We start from the raw sequence: 26,969 nt of genomic DNA, 5'->3' as shown, positions 1-26,969 counted from the left end.
ACACTTACGTACGTACGTACATATATATATGGTTTAATTGGGGACAGCTTTGTACCTTATACAGTGTATTAGCCCTGTGCAGTCACTGTGATTCTTATGTGTTGCAAAGGTTGCCTGGTATCACCTAGAGAGCGTTCCAATGTACTTGAAGTGTAACTAGTCAGCCCTTTGTCCTCTTCCATTACTCTGGTTGAACAATTAATATGAATGAAGAGCTTGCATTGACTAACTTCAGCAGGTTTTGTGGGAACGGACAGATCTCTTAGGCCAAAGTACATGTCCTCATATGCAAAAGGTGTCTCAGTGCAGTGAGTGCTTCAGTCTCTCTGCCTGGGGAGAGTTGTCCGCACCATGCTGTCTCCAGGCCAGGTTCCTAGGCATTTCTTAGCAGCGTTAGTAATATTGACTGGACTAATAGGTCACCTTGGAGAGCCAGTGAAAGCGAGGCAGAAAAGAGAAGCGTACAATGACCAGTAAGTGTGATCTCATACTATACAGATGGAAAGCTGAACACACTGTTAAAATAAGGCTTTGTCCTCCAGCGGATGTGGCTTGCTTGGACTTGTAGTCCCACAACCGCTGGAGCACCATTAGTTGCTTACCACAAAATTATTTTGAAAATTACTTTATTATACAGCAGCATATGATCGCTGCGCTGCTTTTGTCAAGTCCATTTAAAAATGTTGCAGAAAAATGGAGGGGAAATGAGACCAGTTAATGTTTAGCGCTAAAGTTATAAAAGTAAAGCAGCAGCTTAATTGGAGATAATAAAGTATTTATTCCCTCATAGGCCGCGGATGTCTTCTGAAAATGGAAATTTAATATTTTCAGTGAGCCAAGTAAAAAATATTGAGTTTAAGACCGGTTCCTATGGGAAAATTAAATTGAATGATGCTGATCTCTCTGAACTTCTGACTCAGGTAACCAGATATCTAATTAATAATAAATATGTTACAGGGACGCACAGTAATTACTGTTATTGGGTCCTGCTTCTGCTGTATTGTCATTTGTCAGATTCAGTGCAGTATAACACATGGGTAGGGTATGTGCCATTTGTCAGATTCAGTGCAGTGTAACACATGGGTAGGGTATGTGCCATTTGTCAGATTCAGTGCAGTATAGCACATGGGTAGGGTATGTGCCATTTGTCAGATTCAGTGCAGTATAACACATGGGTAGGGTGTATGTGTCATTTGTCAGATTCAGTGCAGTATAACACATGGGTAGGGTATGTGCCATTTGTCAGATTCAGTGCAATATAGCACATGGGTTGGGTATGTGCCATTTGTCAGATTCAGTGCAGTGTAACACATGGGTAGGGTATGTGTCATTTGTCAGATTCAGTGCAATATAGCACATGGGTAGGGTATGTGTCATTTGTCAGATTCAGTGCAGTATAACACATGGGTAGGGTATGTGTCATTTGTCAGATTCACTGCAGTATAACACATGGGTTGGGTATGTGCCATTTGTCAGATTCAGTGCAATATAGCACATGGGTTGGGTATGTGCCATTTGTCAGATTCAGTGCAGTATAACACATGGGTTCGGTATGTGCCATTTGTCAGATTCAGTGCAGTATAGCACATGGGTTGGGTATGTGCCATTTGTCAGATTCAGTGCAGTGTAACACATGGGTAGGGTATGTGTCATTTGTCAGATTCACTGCAGTATAACACATGGGTTGGGTATGTGCCATTTGTCAGATTCAGTGCAGTATAACACATGGGTTCGGTATGTGCCATTTGTCAGATTCAGTGCAGTATAGCACATGGGTTGGGTATGTGCCATTTGTCAGATTCAGTGCAGTGTAACACATGGGTAGGGTATGTGTCATTTGTCAGATTCACTGCAGTATAACACATGGGTTGGGTATGTGCCATTTGTCAGATTCAGTGCAATATAGCACATGGGTTGGGTATGTGCCATTTGTCAGATTCAGTGCAGTATAGCACATGGGTTGGGTATGTGCCATTTGTCAGATTCAGTGCAATATAGCACATGGGTTGGGTATGTGCCATTTGTCAGATTCAGTGCAGTATAACACATGGGTTCGGTATGTGCCATTTGTCAGATTCAGTGCAGTATAGCACATGGGTTGGGTATGTGCCATTTGTCAGATTCAGTGCAATATAGCACATGGGTTGGGTATGTGCCATTTGTCAGATTCAGTGCAATATAGCACATGGGTTGGGTATGTGCCATTTGTCAGATTCAGTGCAGTATAGCACATGGGTTGGGTATGTGCCATTTGTCAGATTCAGTGCAATATAGCACATGGGTTGGGTATGTGCCATTTGTCAGATTCAGTGCAGTATAACACATGGGTTCGGTATGTGCCATTTGTCAGATTCAGTGCAGTATAGCACATGGGTTGGGTATGTGCCATTTGTCAGATTCAGTGCAATATAGCACATGGGTTGGGTATGTGCCATTTGTCAGATTCAGTGCAGTATAACACATGGGTTCGGTATGTGTCATTTGTCAGATTCAGTGCAGTATAGCACATGGGTAGGGTATGTGTCATTTGTCAGATTCAGTGCAGTATAACACATGGATTCGGTATGTGTCATTTGTCAGATTCAGTGCAGTATAACACATGGGTTCGGTATGTGTCATTTGTCAGATTCAGTGCAGAATAGCACATGGGTTGGGTATGTGTCATTTGTCAGATTCAGTGCAGTATAGCACATGTGTAGGGTATGTGCCATTTGTCCGATTCAGTGCAGTATAACACATGGGTAGGGTATGTGTCATTTGTCAGATTCAGTGCAGTATAACACATGGGTTGGGTATGTGTCATTTGTCAGATTCAGTGCAGTATACCACATGGGTAGAGTATGTGTCACTTGTCAGATTCACTGCAGTATAACACATGGGTAGGGTATGTGTCATTTGTCAGATTCAGTGCAGTATAGCACATGGGATAGGTACAGTATGTGCCACTTGTCAGATTCAGTGCAGTATAGCACATGGGTTGGGTATGTGTAATTTGTCAGATTCAGTACAGTATAGCACATGGGTTGGGTATGTGTAATTTGTCAGATTCAGTGCAGTATAACACATGGGTAGGGTATGTGACATTTGTCAGATTCAGTGCAGTATAGCACATGGGTTGGGTATGTGTCATTTGTCAGATTCAGTACAGTATAGCACATGGGTTGGGTATGTGACATTTGTCAGATTCAGTGCAGTATAACACATGGGTAGGGTATGTGTCATTTGTCAGATTCAGTGCAGTATAACGCGTGGGTAGGGTATGTGCCATTTGTCAGATTCAGTGCAGTATAACACATGGGTAGAGTATGTGTCATTTGTCATATTCAGTGCAGTATAACACATGGGTAGGGTATTTGTCATTTGTCAGATTCAGTGCAGTGTAACACATGGGTAGGGTATGTGTCATTTGTCAGATTCAGTGCAGTATAGCACATGGGTTGGGTATGTGACATTTGTCAGATTCAGTGCAGTATAACACATGGGTAGGGTATGTGTCATTTGTCAGATTCAGTGCAGTATAACACATGGGTAGGGTATGTGTCATTTGTCAGATTCAGTGCAGTATAACACATGTGTAGGGTATGTGCCATTTGTCCGATTCAGTGCAGTATAACACATGGGTAGGGTATGTGCCATTTGTCAGATTCAGTGCAGTGTAACACATGGGTAGGGTATGTGCCATTTGTCAGATTCAGTGCAGTATAGCACATGGGTAGGGTATGTGCCATTTGTCAGATTCAGTGCAGTATAACACATGGGTAGGGTATGTGTCATTTGTCAGATTCAGTGCAGTATAACACATGGGTAGGGTGTATGTGTCATTTGTCAGATTCAGTGCAGTATAACACATGGGTAGGGTATGTGCCATTTGTCAGATTCAGTGCAATATAGCACATGGGTTGGGTATGTGCCATTTGTCAGATTCAGTGCAGTGTAACACATGGGTAGGGTATGTGTCATTTGTCAGATTCAGTGCAATATAGCACATGGGTAGGGTATGTGTCATTTGTCAGATTCAGTGCAGTATAACACATGGGTAGGGTATGTGTCATTTGTCAGATTCACTGCAGTATAACACATGGGTTGGGTATGTGCCATTTGTCAGATTCAGTGCAATATAGCACATGGGTTGGGTATGTGCCATTTGTCAGATTCAGTGCAGTATAACACATGGGTTCGGTATGTGCCATTTGTCAGATTCAGTGCAGTATAGCACATGGGTTGGGTATGTGCCATTTGTCAGATTCAGTGCAGTGTAACACATGGGTAGGGTATGTGTCATTTGTCAGATTCACTGCAGTATAACACATGGGTTGGGTATGTGCCATTTGTCAGATTCAGTGCAGTATAACACATGGGTTCGGTATGTGCCATTTGTCAGATTCAGTGCAGTATAGCACATGGGTTGGGTATGTGCCATTTGTCAGATTCAGTGCAGTGTAACACATGGGTAGGGTATGTGTCATTTGTCAGATTCACTGCAGTATAACACATGGGTTGGGTATGTGCCATTTGTCAGATTCAGTGCAATATAGCACATGGGTTGGGTATGTGCCATTTGTCAGATTCAGTGCAGTATAGCACATGGGTTGGGTATGTGCCATTTGTCAGATTCAGTGCAATATAGCACATGGGTTGGGTATGTGCCATTTGTCAGATTCAGTGCAGTATAACACATGGGTTCGGTATGTGCCATTTGTCAGATTCAGTGCAGTATAGCACATGGGTTGGGTATGTGCCATTTGTCAGATTCAGTGCAATATAGCACATGGGTTGGGTATGTGCCATTTGTCAGATTCAGTGCAGTATAACACATGGGTTCGGTATGTGTCATTTGTCAGATTCAGTGCAGTATAGCACATGGGTAGGGTATGTGTCATTTGTCAGATTCAGTGCAGTATAACACATGGATTCGGTATGTGTCATTTGTCAGATTCAGTGCAGTATAACACATGGGTTCGGTATGTGTCATTTGTCAGATTCAGTGCAGAATAGCACATGGGTTGGGTATGTGTCATTTGTCAGATTCAGTGCAGTATAGCACATGTGTAGGGTATGTGCCATTTGTCCGATTCAGTGCAGTATAACACATGGGTAGGGTATGTGTCATTTGTCAGATTCAGTGCAGTATAACACATGGGTTGGGTATGTGTCATTTGTCAGATTCAGTGCAGTATACCACATGGGTAGAGTATGTGTCACTTGTCAGATTCACTGCAGTATAACACATGGGTAGGGTATGTGTCATTTGTCAGATTCAGTGCAGTATAGCACATGGGATAGGTACAGTATGTGCCACTTGTCAGATTCAGTGCAGTATAGCACATGGGTTGGGTATGTGTAATTTGTCAGATTCAGTACAGTATAGCACATGGGTTGGGTATGTGTAATTTGTCAGATTCAGTGCAGTATAACACATGGGTAGGGTATGTGACATTTGTCAGATTCAGTGCAGTATAGCACATGGGTTGGGTATGTGTCATTTGTCAGATTCAGTACAGTATAGCACATGGGTTGGGTATGTGACATTTGTCAGATTCAGTGCAGTATAACACATGGGTAGGGTATGTGTCATTTGTCAGATTCAGTGCAGTATAACGCGTGGGTAGGGTATGTGCCATTTGTCAGATTCAGTGCAGTATAACACATGGGTAGAGTATGTGTCATTTGTCATATTCAGTGCAGTATAACACATGGGTAGGGTATTTGTCATTTGTCAGATTCAGTGCAGTGTAACACATGGGTAGGGTATGTGTCATTTGTCAGATTCAGTGCAGTATAGCACATGGGTTGGGTATGTGACATTTGTCAGATTCAGTGCAGTATAACACATGGGTAGGGTATGTGTCATTTGTCAGATTCAGTGCAGTATAACACATGGGTAGGGTATGTGTCATTTGTCAGATTCAGTGAAGTATAACACATGTGTAGGGTATGTGCCATTTGTCCGATTCAGTGCAGTATAACACATGGGTAGGGTATGTGTCATTTGTCAGATTCAGTGCAGTATAACACATGGGTAGGGTATGTGTCATTTGTCAGATTCAGTGCAGTATAGCACATGGGTTGGGTATGTGCCATTTGTCAGATTCAGTGCAGTATAACACATGGGTAGAGTATGTGTCATTTGTCATATTCAGTGCAGTATAACACATGGGTAGGGTATGTGCCATTTGTCAGATTCAGTGCAGTATAACACATGGGTAGGGTATGTGCCATTTGTCAGATTCAGTGCAGTATAACACATGGGTAGGGTGTATGTGTCATTTGTCAGATTCAGTGCAGTATAACACATGGGTAGGGTGTATGTGTCATTTGTCAGATTCAGTGCAGTATAACACATGGGTAGGGTATGTGCCATTTGTCAGATTCAGTGCAATATAGCACATGGGTTGGGTATGTGCCATTTGTCAGATTCAGTGCAGTGTTACACATGGGTAGGGTATGTGTCATTTGTCTGATTCAGTGCAATATAGCACATGGGTAGGGTATGTGCCATTTGTCAGATTCAGTGCAGTATAACACATGGGTAGGGTATGTGTCATTTGTCAGATTCAGTGCAGTATAACACATGGGTAGGGTATGTGTCATTTGTCAGATTCACTGCAGTATAACACATGGGTTGGGTATGTGCCATTTGTCAGATTCAGTGCAGTATAACACATGGGTTCGGTATGTGTCATTTGTCAGATTCAGTGCAGTATAGCACATGGGTAGGGTATGTGTCATTTGTCAGATTCAGTGCAGTATAACACATGGATTCGGTATGTGTCATTTGTCAGATTCAGTGCAGTATAACACATGGGTTCAGTATGTGTCATTTGTCAGATTCAGTGCAGTATAGCATATGGGTTGGGTATGTGCCATTTGTCAGATTCAGTGCAGTATAACACATGGGTAGGGTATGTGTCATTTGTCAGATTCAGTGCAGTATAACACTTGGGTTGGGTATGTGTCATTTGTCAGATTCAGTGCAGAATAGCACATGGGTTGGGTATGTGTCATTTGTCAGATTCAGTGCAGTATAGCACATGTGTAGGGTATGTGCCATTTGTCCGATTCAGTGCAGTATAACACATGGGTAGGGTATGTGTCATTTGTCAGATTCAGTGCAGTATAACACATGGGTTGGGTATGTGTCATTTGTCAGATTCAGTGCAGTATACCACATGGGTAGAGTATGTGTCACTTGTCAGATTCACTGCAGTATAACACATGGGTAGGGTATGTGTCATTTGTCAGATTCAGTGCAGTATAACACATGGGTTCGGTATGTGTCATTTGTCAGATTCAGTGCAGTATAACACATGGGTAGGGTATGTGTCATTTGTCAGATTCAGTGCAGTATAACACATGGGTAGGGTATGTGTCATTTGTCAGATTCAGTGCAGTATAGCACATGGGTTGGGTATGTGCCATTTGTCAGATTCAGTGCAGTATAACACATGGGTAGAGTATGTGTCATTTGTCAGATTCAGTGCAGTATAACACATGGGTAGGGTATGTGCCATTTGTCAGATTCAGTGCAGTATAACACATGGGTAGGGTATGTGCCATTTGTCAGATTCAGTGCAGTATAACACATGGGTAGGGTGTATGTGTCATTTGTCAGATTCAGTGCAGTATAACACATGGGTAGGGTGTATGTGTCATTTGTCAGATTCAGTGCAGTATAACACATGGGTAGGGTATGTGCCATTTGTCACATTCAGTGCAATATAGCACATGGGTTGGGTATGTGCCATTTGTCAGATTCAGTGCAGTGTAACACATGGGTAGGGTATGTGTCATTTGTCTGATTCAGTGCAATATAGCACATGGGTAGGGTATGTGCCATTTGTCAGATTCAGTGCAGTATAACACATGGGTAGGGTATGTGTCATTTGTCAGATTCAGTGCAGTATAACACATGGGTAGGGTATGTGTCATTTGTCAGATTCACTGCAGTATAACACATGGGTTGGGTATGTGCCATTTGTCAGATTCAGTGCAATATAGCACATGGGTTGGGTATGTGCCATTTGTCAGATTCAGTGCAGTATAACACATGGGTTCGGTATGTGCCATTTGTCAGATTCAGTGCAGTATAGCACATGGGTTGGGTATGTGTCATTTGTCAGATTCAGTGCAGTGTAACACATGGGTAGGGTATGTGTCATTTGTCAGATTCACTGCAGTATAACACATGGGTTGGGTATGTGCCATTTGTCAGATTCAGTGCAGTATAACACATGGGTTCGGTATGTGCCATTTGTCAGATTCAGTGCAGTATAGCACATGGGTTGGGTATGTGCCATTTGTCAGATTCAGTGCAGTGTAACACATGGGTAGGGTATGTGTCATTTGTCAGATTCACTGCAGTATAACACATGGGTTGGATATGTGCCATTTGTCAGATTCAGTGCAATATAGCACATGGGTTGGGTATGTGCCATTTGTCAGATTCAGTGCAGTATAGCACATGGGTTGGGTATGTGCCATTTGTCAGATTCAGTGCAGTATAGCACATGGGTTGGGTATGTGCCATTTGTCAGATTCAGTGCAATATAGCACATGGGTTGGGTATGTGCCATTTGTCAGATTCAGTGCAGTATAACACATGGGTTCGGTATGTGCCATTTGTCAGATTCAGTGCAGTATAGCACATGGGTTGGGTATGTGCCATTTGTCAGATTCAGTGCAATATAGCACATGGGTTGGGTATGTGCCATTTGTCAGATTCAGTGCAGTATAACACATGGGTTCGGTATGTGTCATTTGTCAGATTCAGTGCAGTATAGCACATGGGTAGGGTATGTGTCATTTGTCAGATTCAGTGCAGTATAACACATGGATTCGGTATGTGTCATTTGTCAGATTCAGTGCAGTATAACACATGGGTTCAGTATGTGTCATTTGTCAGATTCAGTGCAGTATAGCACATGGGTTGGGTATGTGCCATTTGTCAGATTCAGTGCAGTATAACACATGGGTTCGGTATGTGTCATTTGTCAGATTCAGTGCAGTGTAACACATGGGTAGGGTATGTGTCATTTGTCAGATTCAGTGCAGTATAACACTTGGGTTGGGTATGTGTCATTTGTCAGATTCAGTGCAGAATAGCACATGGGTTGGGTATGTGTCATTTGTCAGATTCAGTGCAGTATAGCACATGTGTAGGGTATGTGCCATTTGTCCGATTCAGTGCAGTATAACACATGGGTAGGGTATGTGTCATTTGTCAGATTCACTGCAGTATAACACATGGGTTGGGTATGTGCCATTTGTCAGATTCAGTGCAGTATAACACATGGGTTCGGTATGTGCCATTTGTCAGATTCAGTGCAGTATAGCACATGGGTTGGGTATGTGCCATTTGTCAGATTCAGTGCAGTGTAACACATGGGTAGGGTATGTGTCATTTGTCAGATTCACTGCAGTATAACACATGGGTTGGATATGTGCCATTTGTCAGATTCAGTGCAATATAGCACATGGGTTGGGTATGTGCCATTTGTCAGATTCAGTGCAGTATAGCACATGGGTTGGGTATGTGCCATTTGTCAGATTCAGTGCAATATAGCACATGGGTTGGGTATGTGCCATTTGTCAGATTCAGTGCAGTATAACACATGGGTTCGGTATGTGCCATTTGTCAGATTCAGTGCAGTATAGCACATGGGTTGGGTATGTGCCATTTGTCAGATTCAGTGCAATATAGCACATGGGTTGGGTATGTGCCATTTGTCAGATTCAGTGCAGTATAACACATGGGTTCGGTATGTGTCATTTGTCAGATTCAGTGCAGTATAGCACATGGGTAGGGTATGTGTCATTTGTCAGATTCAGTGCAGTATAACACATGGATTCGGTATGTGTCATTTGTCAGATTCAGTGCAGTATAACACATGGGTTCAGTATGTGTCATTTGTCAGATTCAGTGCAGTATAGCACATGGGTTGGGTATGTGCCATTTGTCAGATTCAGTGCAGTATAACACATGGGTTCGGTATGTGTCATTTGTCAGATTCAGTGCAGTATACCACATGGGTAGAGTATGTGTCACTTGTCAGATTCACTGCAGTATAACACATGGGTAGGGTATGTGTCATTTGTCAGATTCAGTGCAGTATAACACATGGGTTCGGTATGTGTCATTTGTCAGATTCAGTGCAGTGTAACACATGGGTAGGGTATGTGTCATTTGTCAGATTCAGTGCAGTATAGCACATGGGATAGGTACAGTATGTGCCACTTGTCAGATTCAGTGCAGTATAGCACATGGGTTGGGTATGTGTAATTTGTCAGATTCAGTACAGTATAGCACATGGGTTGGGTATGTGTAATTTGTCAGATTCAGTGCAGTATAACACATGGGTAGGGTATGTGACATTTGTCAGATTCAGTGCAATATAGCACATGGGTTGGGTATGTGTTATTTGTCAGATTCAGTACAGTATAGCACATGGGTTGGGTATGTGACATTTGTCAGATTCAGTGCAGTATAACACATGGGTAGGGTATGTGTCATTTGTCAGATTCAGTGCAGTATAACGCGTGGGTAGGGTATGTGCCATTTGTCAGATTCAGTGCAGTATAACACATGGGTAGAGTATGTGTCATTTGTCATATTCAGTGCAGTATAACACATGGGTAGGGTATTTGTCATTTGTCAGATTCAGTGCAGTGTAACACATGGGTAGGGTATGTGTCATTTGTCAGATTCAGTGCAGTATAGCACATGGGTTGGGTATGTGACATTTGTCAGATTCAGTGCAGTATAACACATGGGTAGGGTATGTGTCATTTGTCAGATTCAGTGCAGTATAACACATGGGTAGGGTATGTGTCATTTGTCAGATTCAGTGCAGTATAACACATGTGTAGGGTATGTGCCATTTGTCCGATTCAGTGCAGTATAACACATGGGTAGGGTATGTGTCATTTGTCAGATTCAGTGCAGTATAACACATGGGTAGGGTATGTGTCATTTGTCAGATTCAGTGCAGTATAGCACATGGGTTGGGTATGTGCCATTTGTCAGATTCAGTGCAGTATAACACATGGGTAGAGTATGTGTCATTTGTCATATTCAGTGCAGTATAACACATGGGTAGGGTATGTGTCATTTGTCAGATTCAGTGCAGTGTAACACATGGGTAGGGTATGTGTCATTTGTCAGATTCAGTGCAGTATAGCACATGGGTTGGGTATGTGACATTTGTCAGATTTAGTGCAGTATAACACATGGGTAGGGTATGTGTCATTTGTCAGATTCAGTGCAGTATAACACGTGTGGGGTATGTGTCATTTGTCCGATTCAGTGCAGTATAACACATGTGTAGGGTATGTGCCATTTGTCAGATTCAATGCAGTATAACACATGGGTTGGGTATGTGTAATTTGTCAGATTCAGTGCAGTATACCACATGAGTAGAGTATGTGTCATTTGTCAGATTCACTGCAGTATAACACATGGGTAGGGTATGTGCCATTTGTCAGATTCAGTGCAGTATAACACATGGGTAGGGTATGTGTCATTTTTCCGATTCAGTGCAGTATAACACATGGGTAGGGTATGTGTCATTTGTCAGATTCAGTGCAGTATAACACAGGGGTAGGGTATGTGTCATTTGTCAGATTCAGTGCAGTATAGCACATGGGTAGGGTATGTGTCATTTGTCAGATTCAGTGCAGTATAGCACATGGGTTGGGTATGTGTCATTTGTCAGATTCAGTACAGTATAGCACATGGGTTGGGTATGTGTCATTTGTCAGATACAGTACAGTATAACACATGGGTTAGGTATGTGATATTTGTCAGATTCAGTGCAGTATAGCACATGGGTTGGGTATGTGTCATTTGTCAGATTCAGTACAGTATAACACATGGGTAGGGTATGTGATATTTGTCAGATTCAGTGCAGTATAGCACATGGGTTGGGTATGTGTCATTTGTCAGATTCAGTGCAGTATAACACTTGGGTAGGGTATGTGTCATTTGTCAGATTCAGTGCAGTATAGCACATGGGTAGGGTATGTGTCATTTGTCAGATTCAGTGCAGTATAGCACATGGGTTAGGTACAGTATGTGCCATTAGTCAGATCCAGTGCAGTATAGCACATGGGTAGGGTGTATGTGTCATTTGTCAGATTCAGTGCAGTATAGCACATGGGTTGGGTATGTGACATTTTTTAGATTCAGTGCAGTATAGCACATGGGTTGGGTATGTGACATTTGTCAGATTCAGTACAGTATAACACATGGGTAGGGTATGTGTCATTTGTCAGATTCAGTGCAGTATAACACTTGGGTAGGGTATGTGTCATTTGTCAGATTCAGTGCAGTATAGCACATGGGTAGGGTATGTGACATCTATCATATTCAGTGCAGTATAACACATGGGTAGGGTATGTGTCATTTGTCAGATTCAGTGCAGTATAACACATGGGCCCTCATTCCGAGTTGTTCGCTCGGTAATTTTCTTTGCATCGCAGTGATTTTCCGCTAATTGCGCAAGCACAATGTTCGCACTGCGACTGCGCCAAGTAAATTTGCTAAGAAGTTTGGTATTTTACTCACGGCATTACGAGGTTTTTTCTTCGTTCTGGTGATCGTAATGTGATTGACAGGAAGTGGGTGTTTCTGGGCGGAAACTGGCCGTTTTATGGGAGTGTGTGAAAAAACGCTGCCGTTTCTGGGAAAAACGCGGGAGTGGCTGGAGAAACGGGGGAGTGCCTGGGCGAACGCTGGGTGTGTTTGTGACGTCAAACCAGGAACGAAACTGACTGAACTGATCGCAGTGGCAGAGTAAGTGTCGAGCTACTCAGAAACTGCTTAGAAATTTATAATCGCAATTTTGAGAATCTTTCGTTCGCAATTTTGCTAAGCTAAGATTCACTCCCAGTAGGCGGCGGCTTAGCATATGCAATGCTGCTAAAAGCAGCTTGCGAGCGAACAACTCGGAATGAGGGCCATGGGTAGGGTATGTGTCATTTGTCAGATTCAGTGCAGTATAACACATGGGTTGGGTATGTGTCATTTGTCAGATTCAGTGCAGTATAACACATGGGTAGGGTGTATGTGTCATTTGTCAGATTCAGTGCAGTATAACACATGGGTAGGGTATGTGTCATTTGTCAGATTCAGTGCAGTATAACACATGGGTAGGGTATGTGCCATTTGTTAGATTCAGTGCAGTATAACACATGGGTAGGGTATGTGTCATTTGTCAGATTCAGTGCAGTATAACACATGGGTTGGGTATGTGTCATTTGTCAGATTCAGTGCAGTATAACACTTGGGTAGGGTATGTGTCATTTGTCAGATTCAGTGCAGTATAGCACATGGGTAGGGTATGTGTCATTTGTCAGATTCAGTGCAGTATAACACTTGGGTTGGGTATGTGTCATTTGTCAGATTCAGAGCAGTATAACACTTGGGTAGGGTATGTGTCATTTGTCAGATTCAGTGCAGTATAACACATGGGTAGGGTATGTGTCATTTGTCAGATTCAGTGCAGTATAACACTTGGGTTGGGTATGTGCCATTTGTCAGATTCAGTGCAGTATAGCACATGGGTAGGGTATGTGTCATTTGTCAGATTCAGTGCAGTATAACACATGGGTAGGGTATGTGTCATTTGTCAGATTCAGTGCAGTATAGCACATGGGTTGGGTATGTGCCATTTGTCAGATTCAGTGCAGTGTAACACATGGGTAGGGTATGTGTCATTTGTCAGATTCACTGCAGTATAACACATGGGTTGGGTATGTGCCATTTGTCAGATTCAGTGCAGTATAACACATGGGTTCGGTATGTGCCATTTGTCAGATTCAGTGCAGTATAGCACATGGGTTGGGTATGTGCCATTTGTCAGATTCAGTGCAGTATAGCACATGGGTTGGGTATGTGCCATTTGTCAGATTCAGTGCAATATAGCACATGGGTTGGGTATGTGCCATTTGTCAGATTCAGTGCAGTATAACACATGGGTTCGGTATGTGCCATTTGTCAGATTCAGTGCAGTATAGCACATGGGTTGGGTATGTGCCATTTGTCAGATTCAGTGCAATATAGCACATGGGTTGGGTATGTGCCATTTGTCAGATTCAGTGCAGTATAACACATGGGTAGGGTATGTGTCATTTGTCAGATTCAGTGCAGTATAACACATGGGTAGGGTATGTGTCATTTGTCAGATTCAGTGCAGTATAGCACATGGGTTGGGTATGTGCCATTTGTCAGATTCAGTGCAGTGTAACACATGGGTAGGGTATGTGTCATTTGTCAGATTCACTGCAGTATAACACATGGGTAGGGTATGTGTCATTTGTCAGATTCAGTGCAGTATAACACATGGGTAGGGTATGTGCCATTTGTTAGATTCAGTGCAGTATAACACATGGGTAGGGTATGTGTCATTTGTCAGATTCAGTGCAGTATAACACATGGGTTGGGTATGTGTCATTTGTCAGATTCAGTGCAGTATAACACTTGGGTAGGGTATGTGTCATTTGTCAGATTCAGTGCAGTATAGCACATGGGTAGGGTATGCGTCATTTGTCAGATTCAGTGCAGTATAACACATGGGTAGGGTATGTGTCATTTGTCAGATTCAGTGCAGTAAAACACTTGGGTTGGGTATGTGCCATTTGTCAGATTCAGTGCAGTATAGGACATGGGTTAGGCATGTGACATTTATCAGATTCAGTGCAGTATAGCACATGGGTTAGGCATGTGACATTTATCAGATTCAGTGCAGTATAACACATGGGTAGGGTATGTGTCATTTGTCAGATTCAGTGCAGTATAACACATGGGTAGGGTATGTGACATTTATCATATTCAGTGCAGTATAACACATGGGTAGGGTGTATATGTCATTTGTCAGATTCAGTGCAGTATAACACATGGGTAGGGTATGTGACATTTATCATATTCAGTGCAGTATAACACATGGGTTGGATATGTGTCATTTGTCAGATTCAGTGCAGTATAACACATGGGTAGGGTATATGTGTCATTTGTCAGATTCAGTGCAGTATAACACATGGGTAGGGTATATGTGTCATTTGTCAGATTCAGTGCAGTATAACACATGGGTAGGGTATGTGTCATTTGTCAGATTCAGTGCAGTATAACACATGGGTAGGGTGTATATGTCATTTGTCAGATTCAGTGCAGTATAACACATGGGTAGGGTATGTGTCATTTGTCAGATTCAGTGCAGTATAACACATGGGTAGGGTATGTGACATCTATCATATTCAGTGCAGTATAACACATGGGTTGGGTATGTGTCATTTGTCAGATTCAGTGCAGTATAACACATGGGTTGGGTATGTGTCATTTGTCAGATTCAGTGCAGTATAACACATGGGTAGGGTGTATATGTCATTTGTCAGATTCAGTGCAGTATAACACATGGGTAGGGTATGTGTCATTTGTCAGATTCAGTGCAGTATAACACATGGGTAGGGTATATTTGTCAGATTCAGTGCAGTATAACACTTGGGTTGGGTATGTGTCATTTGTCAGATTCAGTGCAGTATAACACTTGGGTAGGGTATGTGTCATTTGTCAGATTCAGTGCAGTATAACACATGGGTAGGGTATGTGTCATTTGTCAGATTCAGTGCAGTATAACACTTGGGTTGGGTATGTGCCATTTGTCAGATTCAGTGCAGTATAGCACATGGGTAGGGTATGTGTCATTTGTCAGATTCAGTGCAGTATAACACATGGGTAGGGTATGTGTCATTTGTCAGATTCAGTGCAGTATAGCACATGGGTTGGGTATGTGCCATTTGTCAGATTCAGTGCAGTGTAACACATGGGTAGGGTATGTGTCATTTGTCAGATTCACTGCAGTATAACACATGGGTTGGGTATGTGCCATTTGTCAGATTCAGTGCAGTATAACACATGGGTTCGGTATGTGCCATTTGTCAGATTCAGTGCAGTATAGCACATGGGTTGGGTATGTGCCATTTGTCAGATTCAGTGCAGTATAGCACATGGGTTGGGTATGTGCCATTTGTCAGATTCAGTGCAATATAGCACATGGGTTGGGTATGTGCCATTTGTCAGATTCAGTGCAGTATAACACATGGGTTCGGTATGTGCCATTTGTCAGATTCAGTGCAGTATAGCACATGGGTTGGGTATGTGCCATTTGTCAGATTCAGTGCAGTATAACACATGGGTAGGGTATGTGTCATTTGTCAGATTCAGTGCAGTATAACACATGGGTAGGGTATGTGTCATTTGTCAGATTCACTGCAGTATAACACATGGGTTGGGTATGTGCCATTTGTCAGATTCAGTGCAATATAGCACATGGGTAGGGTATGTGCCATTTGTCAGATTCAGTGCAGTATAACACATGGGTAGGGTATGTGTCATTTGTCAGATTCAGTGCAGTATAGCACATGGGTTGGGTATGTGCCATTTGTCAGATTCAGTGCAGTGTAACACATGGGTAGGGTATGTGTCATTTGTCAGATTCACTGCAGTATAACACATGGGTAGGGTATGTGTCATTTGTCAGATTCAGTGCAGTATAACACATGGGTAGGGTATGTGCCATTTGTTAGATTCAGTGCAGTATAACACATGGGTAGGGTATGTGTCATTTGTCAGATTCAGTGCAGTATAACACATGGGTTGGGTATGTGTCATTTGTCAGATTCAGTGCAGTATAACACTTGGGTAGGGTATGTGTCATTTGTCAGATTCAGTGCAGTATAGCACATGGGTAGGGTATGCGTCATTTGTCAGATTCAGTGCAGTATAACACATGGGTAGGGTATGTGTCATTTGTCAGATTCAGTGCAGTAAAACACTTGGGTTGGGTATGTGCCATTTGTCAGATTCAGTGCAGTATAGGACATGGGTTAGGCATGTGACATTTATCAGATTCAGTGCAGTATAGCACATGGGTTAGGCATGTGACATTTATCAGATTCAGTGCAGTATAACACATGGGTAGGGTATGTGTCATTTGTCAGATTCAGTGCAGTATAACACATGGGTAGGGTATGTGACATTTATCATATTCAGTGCAGTATAACACATGGGTAGGGTGTATATGTCATTTGTCAGATTCAGTGCAGTATAACACATGGGTAGGGTATGTGTCATTTGTCAGATTCAGTGCAGTATAACACATGGGTAGGGTATGTGACATTTATCATATTCAGTGCAGTATAACACATGGGTTGGGTATGTGTCATTTGTCAGATTCAGTGCAGTATAACACATGGGTAGGGTATATGTGTCATTTGTCAGATTCAGTGCAGTATAACACATGGGTTGGGTATGTGTCATTTGTCAGATTCAGTGCAGTATAACACATGGGTAGGGTGTATATGTCATTTGTCAGATTCAGTGCAGTATAACACATGGGTTGGGTATGTGCCATTTGTCAGATTCAGTGCAGTATAGCACATGGGTTAGGCATGTGACATTTATCAGATTCAGTGCAGTATAACACATGGGTAGGGTATGTGCCATTTGTCAGATTCAGTGCAGTATAACAAATGGGTAGGGTATGTGCCATTTGTCAGATTCAGTGCAGTATAGCACATTGGTTAGGCATGTGACATCTATCAGATTCAGTGCAGTATAACACATGGGTAGGGTATGTGTCATTTGTCAGATTCAGTGCAGTATAACACATGGGTAGGGTATATGTGTCATTTGTCAGATTCAGTGCAGTATAACACATGGGTTAGGCATGTGACATTTATCAGATTCAGTGCAGTATAACACATGGGTAGGGTATGTGCCATTTGTCAGATTCAGTGCAGTATAACAAATGGGTAGGGTATGTGCCATTTGTCAGATTCAGTGCAGTATAGCACATTGGTTAGGCATGTGACATTTATCAGATTCAGTGCAGTATAACACATGGGTAGGGTATGTGTCATTTGTCAGATTCAGTGCAGTATAACACATGGGTAGGGTATATGTGTCATTTGTCAGATTCAGTGCAGTATAACACGTGTAGGGTATGTGACATTTATCATATTCAGTGCAGTATAACACATGGGTTGGGTATGTGTCATTTGTCAGATTCAGTGCAGTATAACACATGGGTAGGGTATATGTGTCATTTGTCAGATTCAGTGCAGTATAACACATGGGTTGGGTATGTGTCATTTGTCAGATTCAGTGCAGTATAACACATGGGTAGGGTGTATATGTCATTTGTCAGATTCAGTGCAGTATAACACATGGGTTGGGTATGTGCCATTTGTCAGATTCAGTGCAGTATAGCACATGGGTTAGGCATGTGACATTTATCAGATTCAGTGCAGTATAACACATGGGTAGGGTATGTGCCATTTGTCAGATTCAGTGCAGTATAACAAATGGGTAGGGTATGTGCCATTTGTCAGATTCAGTGCAGTATAGCACATTGGTTAGGCATGTGACATTTATCAGATTCAGTGCAGTATAACACATGGGTAGGGTATGTGTCATTTGTCAGATTCAGTGCAGTATAACACATGGGTAGGGTATATGTGTCATTTGTCAGATTCAGTGCAGTATAACACATGGGTTAGGCATGTGACATTGATCAGATTCAGTGCAGTATAACACATGGGTAGGGTATGTGCCATTTGTCAGATTCAGTGCAGTATAACAAATGGGTAGGGTATGTGCCATTTGTCAGATTCAGTGCAGTATAGCACATTGGTTAGGCATGTGACATTTATCAGATTCAGTGCAGTATAACACATGGGTAGGGTATGTGTCATTTGTCAGATTCAGTGCAGTATAACACATGGGTAGGGTATATGTGTCATTTGTCAGATTCAGTGCAGTATAACACATGTGTAGGGTATGTGACATTTATCATATTCAGTGCAGTATAACACATGGGTTGGGTATGTGTCATTTGTCAGATTCAGTGCAGTATAACACATGGGTAGGGTATGTGTCATTTGTCAGATTCAGTGCAGTATAACACATGGGTAGGGTATGTGTCATTTGTCAGATTCAGTGCAGTATAACACATGGGTAGGGTATGTGACATTTATCATATTCAGTGCAGTATAACACATGGGTTGGGTATGTGTCATTTGTCAGATTCAGTGCAGTATAACACATGGGTTGGGTATGTGTCATTTGTCAGATTCAGTGCAGTATAACATATGGGTAGGTTATGTGCCATTTGTCAGATTCAGTGCAGTATAACACATGGGTAGGGTATGTGACATTTGTCAGATTCAGTGCAGTATAACACATGGGTAGGGTATGTGTCATTTGTCAGATTCAGTGCAGTATAACACATGGGTAGGGTATGTGCCATTTGTTAGATTCAGTGCAGTATAACACATGGGTAGGGTATGTGTCATTTGTCAGATTCAGTGCAGTATAACACATGGGTAGGGTATGTGTCATTTGTCAGATTCAGTGCAGTATAACACATGGGTAGGGTATGTGATATTTGTCAGATTCAGTGCAGTATAACACATGGGTAGGGTATGTGATATTTGTCAGATTCAGTGCAGTATAGCACATGGGTTGGGTATGTGCCATTTGTCAGATTCAGTGCAGTATAACACATGAGTTGGGTATGTTAACCCTGAACAGGAACTGTGACTTCCGCAAGATTCTCCAGCTACAATATCACTGCTATGGAAAACCACAGATAGCTAAAGGAAAGTTCTTATCACTCTGCTACTGGGTACAACTACAGCAGATCCTCCATGTTAGAATCATAACGGCAGATAAGAACCACTTGGCCCATCTAGTGTGGCCATGTACATGCACACAAGGGTTAATTTTTTTGTCAGGAGCCAATTAGCCTACAGTAAATGCTTGGAGTGTGGGAAGAAACCCACACAAGCATGGGGAGAATCAGAGCCATAACTAGGTGTGTGCCACCGCACATAGCACTACAGGGTAGGGGGCATTGTTGGCGGCACTTGTCAATGATCTGTTTTAATTGCTTTCACTTGTAGCGTCTCCTCTTTTTGAAGCCCAGCATCTCCTGACTGCCCCTGTGTCCTTCCCCCACCCCTTCCGTCACTAATACCTATACAACATTCATAAACTTAACTCTTTGTTATTCAGTCACACTGTCCTTTATTACATTTCAAGATGTTGACATACCCAGGTCAGGAATACATACAAAATTCCTGCTGACGGGATGCTGGCTGTCAGTATACCGACAGCAATATCCTGACAGCAAGAATCCCGTCAGTAAGGCAGCGAATCCCCCCTCACACTACGGGCTCGGTGGGGATCTTCGCTTGCCACAGGTTATATTCCCCTCAGGTGGTGGCGTGGACCCACCACCCGAGTGGGAATACCAGGCTTCAGTCGGGATGCCGATTGCCGGCATTTCCCTGGCTGTCAGGATTCCGGCATTGGTATCCTGAACGCCGGGATCCTGACAGCTGGTATATTAACTGCATCCCCCAGGACTGCAATGCCTGTGGCATTGCAGTCAGACACTCTATTCATTGAGCTATCTGCCCTTGCATAGAAAGGTAGAGAATTCTAAAGGCCCGTACACACTGGTCGATATATCGGCTGTTCTCTTGAACGGCCGATATATCGCGGGACTGTCGGCCAGTGTGTACGGCCGATACGTCTGTGAACTCCGTCGTTCACAGACGTATCGCGTCGGCCGCGCAGCACAGCCGACGGCCAATATATCTACCGATATATTGGCGCATCGCTGTGTGTGTACGGGGCGGTCGGCCGACCGCCCGTACACATGCTGCGGCGGCCGGCGGTGATTGACAGCTGAACTGGGCGGGCGTGTGTACACGCCCGCCCAGTTCATGACGTCACTCCCCAATGGATCGGGCAGTGTGTATGCACAGCACACTGCCCGATTCGTCCATAGATATATCTGCAGATCAATTGATCTGCAGATATATCTATTAGTGTGTACCCACCTTAAGTTACAGAATTCTAACTATTTGAAGCTTACCTTGTACTCTGAAAAAAATTATCAGCATGGCGACAGAGCAGATCTATGTAGTCACACACACTACATTGTAGTGTGTGGTTGCAAGGGATTGGTTGTGTGGCTGCACACTACATAGACCTGCTTAATTGCAATGCTGATTATTTTTTTTACAAAGTGCAAGTAGCTTCATATAGTTCTCATAGTTTATAAGCAGGATCAAGTAGCTCATGGAGTATTGTGTTTGACAGAAATGCAACACGTTATGGGTTTGAATCTTGGGAATGACAGTATATTGGAATGTGTTATTTATAAAGGTTATTTAACTTAATTTCTCTTACGTCCTAGGGGATACTGGGAATCCATTTGGTACCATGGGGTATAGATGGGTCCACTAGAAGCCTTGGGCACTTTAAGAATTTGATAGTGTGCGCTGGCTCCTCCCTCTATGCTCCTCCTACCAGACTCAGTTTAGAAAATGTGCCCGGAGGAGCCGGTCGCGTCTCTGGAAGCTCCTGAAGAGTTTTCTGCATTTGTTTTATATGTTTATTTTCAGGCAGGACTGGATGGCACCAGCCTGCCTGCTTCGTGGGACTTGGGGTGAGGAACGGCCCAACCTCTTGAAGGGTTAATGGTCCCGTTCACTGCTGACAGGACTCTAGCTCCTGAGGGAACTATTCGCAAGCCCCACCACGGCATGCGTACATTCCCACAGCACGCCGCCACCCCTAACAGAGCCAGAAGAAAGAAGAGTGTTGAGTACTAAGCCGGCGTACCGGTTAGCGGGTCGCCGGCCATTATGACGGCATGAGGGTACGGAGATGCACGGCTTCGGAACGGGGCGGACTGTGTCTCCCGCTGTATAACGACACAGATGCTGAACAGCGGGGAACAGTACACAGACTGGCTACAAAGCCATAAAAGTAGTCTGTCTCCATTTTATGCACTCAGACACAAACAGCCAGTATATAAAAGAGCTGGAAAACCGCATATCATTGGAGGGGCGGGGCTTCACTATGAGCGGATCCAGCAGCTCACCAGCGCTATTTTCCCTCTGCAGTTGACACAGGTGCTGAGTGACAGGGATGCGCAGCTCCTCCAGAGAGACTCCAGATTACCTCAGCTGTACCAGGGGGTCATAGCAGGGGGGGATCAGTTATTAGTGGACTAAGTCCCTAATCTAGGTACTTAGTCTGCGACCCGGCTAAGCTTGGCATTAGCTGTAAGGGCGCCGTGTGCTGGTTCCATACTCTCTCTGTGTCTCCCTGGAAGGGCAATTTGTGGGTTAATTGTGCATTTAACCTTTTCCTGTGTGTGTGTGCTGTCACTGTTAAAACTTTTGGCCAGTTTAGAAATGGTGCTCAGGGGAGCAAGGAACCTTGGGGGTCATTCTGACCCATTCGCTCACTGCTTTTTATCGCAGCCGAGCGAACGGGTCCCTACTGCGCATGCGCCGGCGCCGAAGTGTGCCGGTGCATGCCAGATGGCCGAAGGCCATAGCAGGGCTGCGATCGCCTCTGCCTGATTGACAGGCAGAGGCGGTCACTGGGCGCGCGGGGGGGGGGGGGGGAACGGTGGCCGCCATTTCGTGGGTGCGGTCCAGCCAACACAGGCGTGGCTGGAATGAACAGGGGGCGGGCCACAGCACGCTTAAGCTGCGCTGGTCAGGAGCTACTCTTGAAGTGCAAAGGCATCGCCGCTCTGCGATGCCTTTGCACTTCTGCGGGGGGGGGGGGGCGGCACTGACATGCAGGGTGGACTAGCCCTGTGCTGGGTGTCCACCCGCATGTCAGTGTGAATGATCGTAGCTGTGCTAAATTTAGCACATCTACGATCATCTCGGAATGACCCCCCATGTCCTGTAATTGTTAGACAGCTGTTGATACACAGTGATGGCAATTTTATTATCCTTTGTTATTCTGGTTATGCGGTACTACAAGTTGATGACTTGCTGTGATAATAAAAAATAGGTTCTTATTTCCTTTAGTGACTAGGGGATAATGCCAGTATAGAACAATCCACCCTTTACTAGGCATACTAGAAGTCACCACAGCAATTCTGTGACCATATAGTCCACTGGCTCAATACTTTATACGGGTCGGGATTTAAAAGCCAGCCGTCAGGGGGAAGGTAAGTATAGTTACCATCTCCCAATGGTCCCCTAACCCTAACCCTCCCTTCTAGCAGTCTAAAGTTAATTCCCCCCCCCCCTCCCTCCCCATGCACCCTAACACTCCCCGGTGGTGACTAAAACAGTCTAACCTCCCCGGTGGTGCCTAAACAGTCTAACCCTAACCGATTGTGTCTAACCCTAACCCTCCCTGGTGGTGTCTAAACCTAACCCCGCCTGCCCGCAGCCTAAACCTAAACCCTCCCTCCCCCCTCCACAGACACGTGGCTTACCTCTCAGACGTGCCGGCACACGCTCCTTCTGGATTCCGGTGATCGGGATTCTAGCGCCAGGCTTGTGTGGAAGTCTTAAAAATCACTTTCAACATGTAACACTTAACTTTTAGCTAAAATGTAAAATGCTCTTTATCACGGAAGAGCTCTTCCTGGCAAAACCATTAAAAAAAAAAAACCTCTTATTATAATTTTCAGATAAGTATAAATAAAGAAGAAATTGCTGTAGTGAAAGCCAGTGTCATTGGAAACAATAAGACTGTTACGCACCAGATTGCTCAACTGAACACAAAGGTACATGTACTGAAGTATTTGTAATCGGCTGTGCTTTGCAAATCGATGTCTTTATAAGCTAATGGTGCCCATCGGCTGCACACAGTGGAGGTTGCAGAAATTGTGTGCAGGCTACTCCATGATGGCGCTGGCTCCTAGTGAACTGATAGGTGGTATTATCTTATGTTAATGATTCCTCTAGGATACACTGCCTCCACTACTGGCTGGTGGAAGTAGACATACTGTAGATCCATAAGACTGATAGTACACATCGGGGGGGGGGGCAAACCAGAATGTTTTTTATTTCACTGCTGCTACAGTATCTTACTCAACTAATCCCTACTTTTACAGCTTAGGCTAAAGAAAACACATGGCTCAGAGCTGCCTATGTAATCTTTTTATGTTGAACATCGAGACTTATGCTAGCCATACATCAGACCAACTTTTCTCCAACACTCCATACTTCCAACCATCCAACTTGTCTATTCAACTCAAACAGTGCCCCACACATCTAACCAACTTTTTACCAGTGCTCCACACATCTAACCAACTTTTTACCAGTGCTCCACACATCTAACCAACTTTTTACCAGTGCTCCACACATCTAACCAACTTTTCATCAGACCAACCAACCTGCCAACTTCTGTCCAACTTGTGATGTCACCGAAGTAGGTGGACAGTGCCTGCCTACAGTACTTCAGGTGGTGGGTGATGTTACTGTATGTGGTATGCGTTAGGGATCAGTGATCCCTGTTGTTACTTTCTTAACATGCAATAGCTATAGTACTTCAGTGTGGAGCTCAATTCTTAATTGTAGATATATTTTAATTAATCAAGCGAGTTTGCTGTTGCTATAATTATTCCCATTCCTATTATGAGTATCAGCAATTGACTGACAGCACCCCCCTTCTTTATATGATCTTTTCTTCTCCAGTTAACAAGTATTGAAAACAGAATTGAAACCTTGCAACAGGTAAGAAAATAATGACTGAAAACGTTCTCCTATAAGTACAATATCTTAGTGGACAACCCAATAAGATAACACATATACAGTATATTGATATGAAGTCTTTCTACCCAGCTACTGGGGAGATTGCAATTGTCATTGGCTTTAGCTGTCACAGGAGCCTCATGGCAATGACCAAACACATGATGGACCAATAAAAGTGCATGTTCAGTCATCTGCGTAATGTGTAATGATAGGTAAGAATAGTGCACATCCAAAAAAGCGCTCACCAATTACCATGATACCCCATGTGTGACATGACGAACATAATAGTATGAAATAATTACATTCACCCTTAATAGGATGGTAATCCTCAATGGTAAAACAGGTGGAAATATAATTTTCTAGAAGATCCTTTCCTTCACATGCAGGGCACAGGTAGGACTGATTAATCCTTAATTAACCTGAAACAAAAAGTACCTCTTTTCCCAATATGAATGAGAATAGTAAGAGGTACTAAAAACAGCAGACCCTAGTGTAGTATGGATTAAAAACACGCACAGGTTTAATGCCACAGATTAAATTTACAAAATGGTTAAAATAAAACAGCATATCAATTAGGACTCCATGAAATGGCACAACGGATATATCACCAAGAGGGACCCAGAACCACAGATGTAGATGGTGTGGAATGCAGACAGGCTCTCCGGATGCCTAACAGCATGCAGGATCAGTCTCCAGGCAGATGGTTAAGTCCGTTGGTGTCAGAGTCAAATACAAGATAAAACAGGAGCCACGCTTAACGCGTATCGGACGTTAAGTCCTTCCTCAGAAGTGTGGTTCATTGGCTCCAAAAGTCAGTTTATAAAGACCATCAATTAGGGATCCCAGCTGTCGTCCTTCCCCGTTAAACAACTTGCTCCCAAAAGAGCGCATGCGCCGCCGCCGTCAATAGCCGGAACCGGAAGTGACTCTTGCGTTCCACATGCGTGCCAGGAAGTGGTGTCTCCGGCTCTCCATAGTCGCAAGACTCGGCTATTCTTGCGCTTCATTGATCAGGAAGTCCTATAGTCCACTCTCCATGGCCGCAATCGGTGTATCTATTTTAATAGAACTCCATATATTTATAAGGTCCCAAAGATAAAGTCCCGGACTGGTATATATTTCATAAAAAAACATAAAAACAAAAGAAAAAAATAACAATCTTATACCAAAGGATATAGAGAAAAAAGTGCATAATGGTGCAGGTAGGATCTTATATAGACATATGGCTAAGTAAGAAAGCAATTTAATTCGAAGTCACCGTTGAGACCCTTAGGAACAAGGGTGCCCAAACGGTGTATGTATTTCATCTCAGCCTGAGCAAGTCTCTTTTCTAAATCCTTAGTTCTCCACTTTTGTTGTACCACTTGTACACCCCAAAAATTCCTCAAACAACAAATATTGGAGCCGTGTACTCTCTTAAAGTGGGAGGAGACATTATGGGTGTCCAAGCCCTTGCAAATGTTGTATATGTGCTCGGCCCACCTTACCCTGGCACTCCTTCCTGTCCTGCCCACATAGGCAAGGCCACAGGTGCACTCGAGCACATATACAACATTTTTCGTGTGGAACGTGATAAGGTCCCTGATGGGATAGATTTGGCCATTCACAGTGTATTCGGTAACCTTTCTTACTGGTGCTTTGACTGTTTTGCACATCAAACAGTCGCTGCAACGGTGGAAGCCTTTAGTCCTTATACTCTGCCTGATCTCTGTATCCAGACTGCTTCTTACAAGATGATTTTTTAGGGACTGAGCCCTCCTATAAATGAAGGTAGGTTTCTCAGGTAGTATATCACCTATTACCGAGTCCTGTTTGAGAATATTCCAGTTTTTATTGAATATTCTTTCTATTCCTTTAAAGGACCTGCTAAACTGACTAATGAAAGCCCATTTATATCTATCATCATTAGAGGCAGATTTTTTCTTTTATTTCTAACAACTTAGCCCTATCAGTGTGATCCACCTTTCTTCTGGCTATATCAAGTGTTCCTGGTGTGTAACCCTTTTGTGATAGACAATCTGAAAGTTTAGCAGGTCCTTTAAAGGAATAGAAAGAATATTCAATAAAAACTGGAATATTCTCAAACAGGACTCGGTAATAGGTGATATACTACCCGAGAAACCTACCTTCATTTATAGGAGGGCTCAGTCCCTAAAAAATCATCTTGTAAGAAGCTGTCTGGATACAGAGATCAGGCAGAGTATAAGGACTAAAGGCTTCCACCGTTGCGGCGACTGTTTGATGTGCAAAACAGTCAAAGCACCAGTAAGAAAGTTTACCGAATACACTGTGAATGGCCAAATCTATCCCATCAAAGACTTTATCACGTGCCACACGAAAAATGTTGTATATGTGCTCGAGTGCACCTGTGGCCTTGCCTATGTGGGCAG

At 43.3% G+C, this 26,969-nt stretch overlaps 1 protein-coding gene across 1 annotated transcript in view; it reads left to right on the top strand.

Moving 5' to 3' along the window:
• Positions 1-795: 795 nt before the first annotated feature.
• CUBN (cubilin) overlaps positions 796-26,969 on the top strand; it is a 729,033-nt gene continuing 702,859 nt past the window's right edge. Inside the window, exons 1-3 of the mRNA XM_063921523.1 lie at positions 796-920; positions 23,514-23,609; positions 24,523-24,561. Of these exons, the coding sequence (XP_063777593.1) occupies positions 798-920; positions 23,514-23,609; positions 24,523-24,561 (258 nt within the window). The 5' untranslated portion in view covers positions 796-797. The remainder of the gene's footprint in view (positions 921-23,513; positions 23,610-24,522; positions 24,562-26,969) is intronic.

The sequence above is a fragment of the Pseudophryne corroboree genome, chromosome 5, assembly GCF_028390025.1.
Source record: "Pseudophryne corroboree isolate aPseCor3 chromosome 5, aPseCor3.hap2, whole genome shotgun sequence".
Taxonomy (NCBI): domain Eukaryota; kingdom Metazoa; phylum Chordata; class Amphibia; order Anura; family Myobatrachidae; genus Pseudophryne; species Pseudophryne corroboree.
The sequence above is the reverse complement of the archived record's forward strand: the minus strand, read 5'-3'. Positions and strand labels throughout refer to the sequence as shown.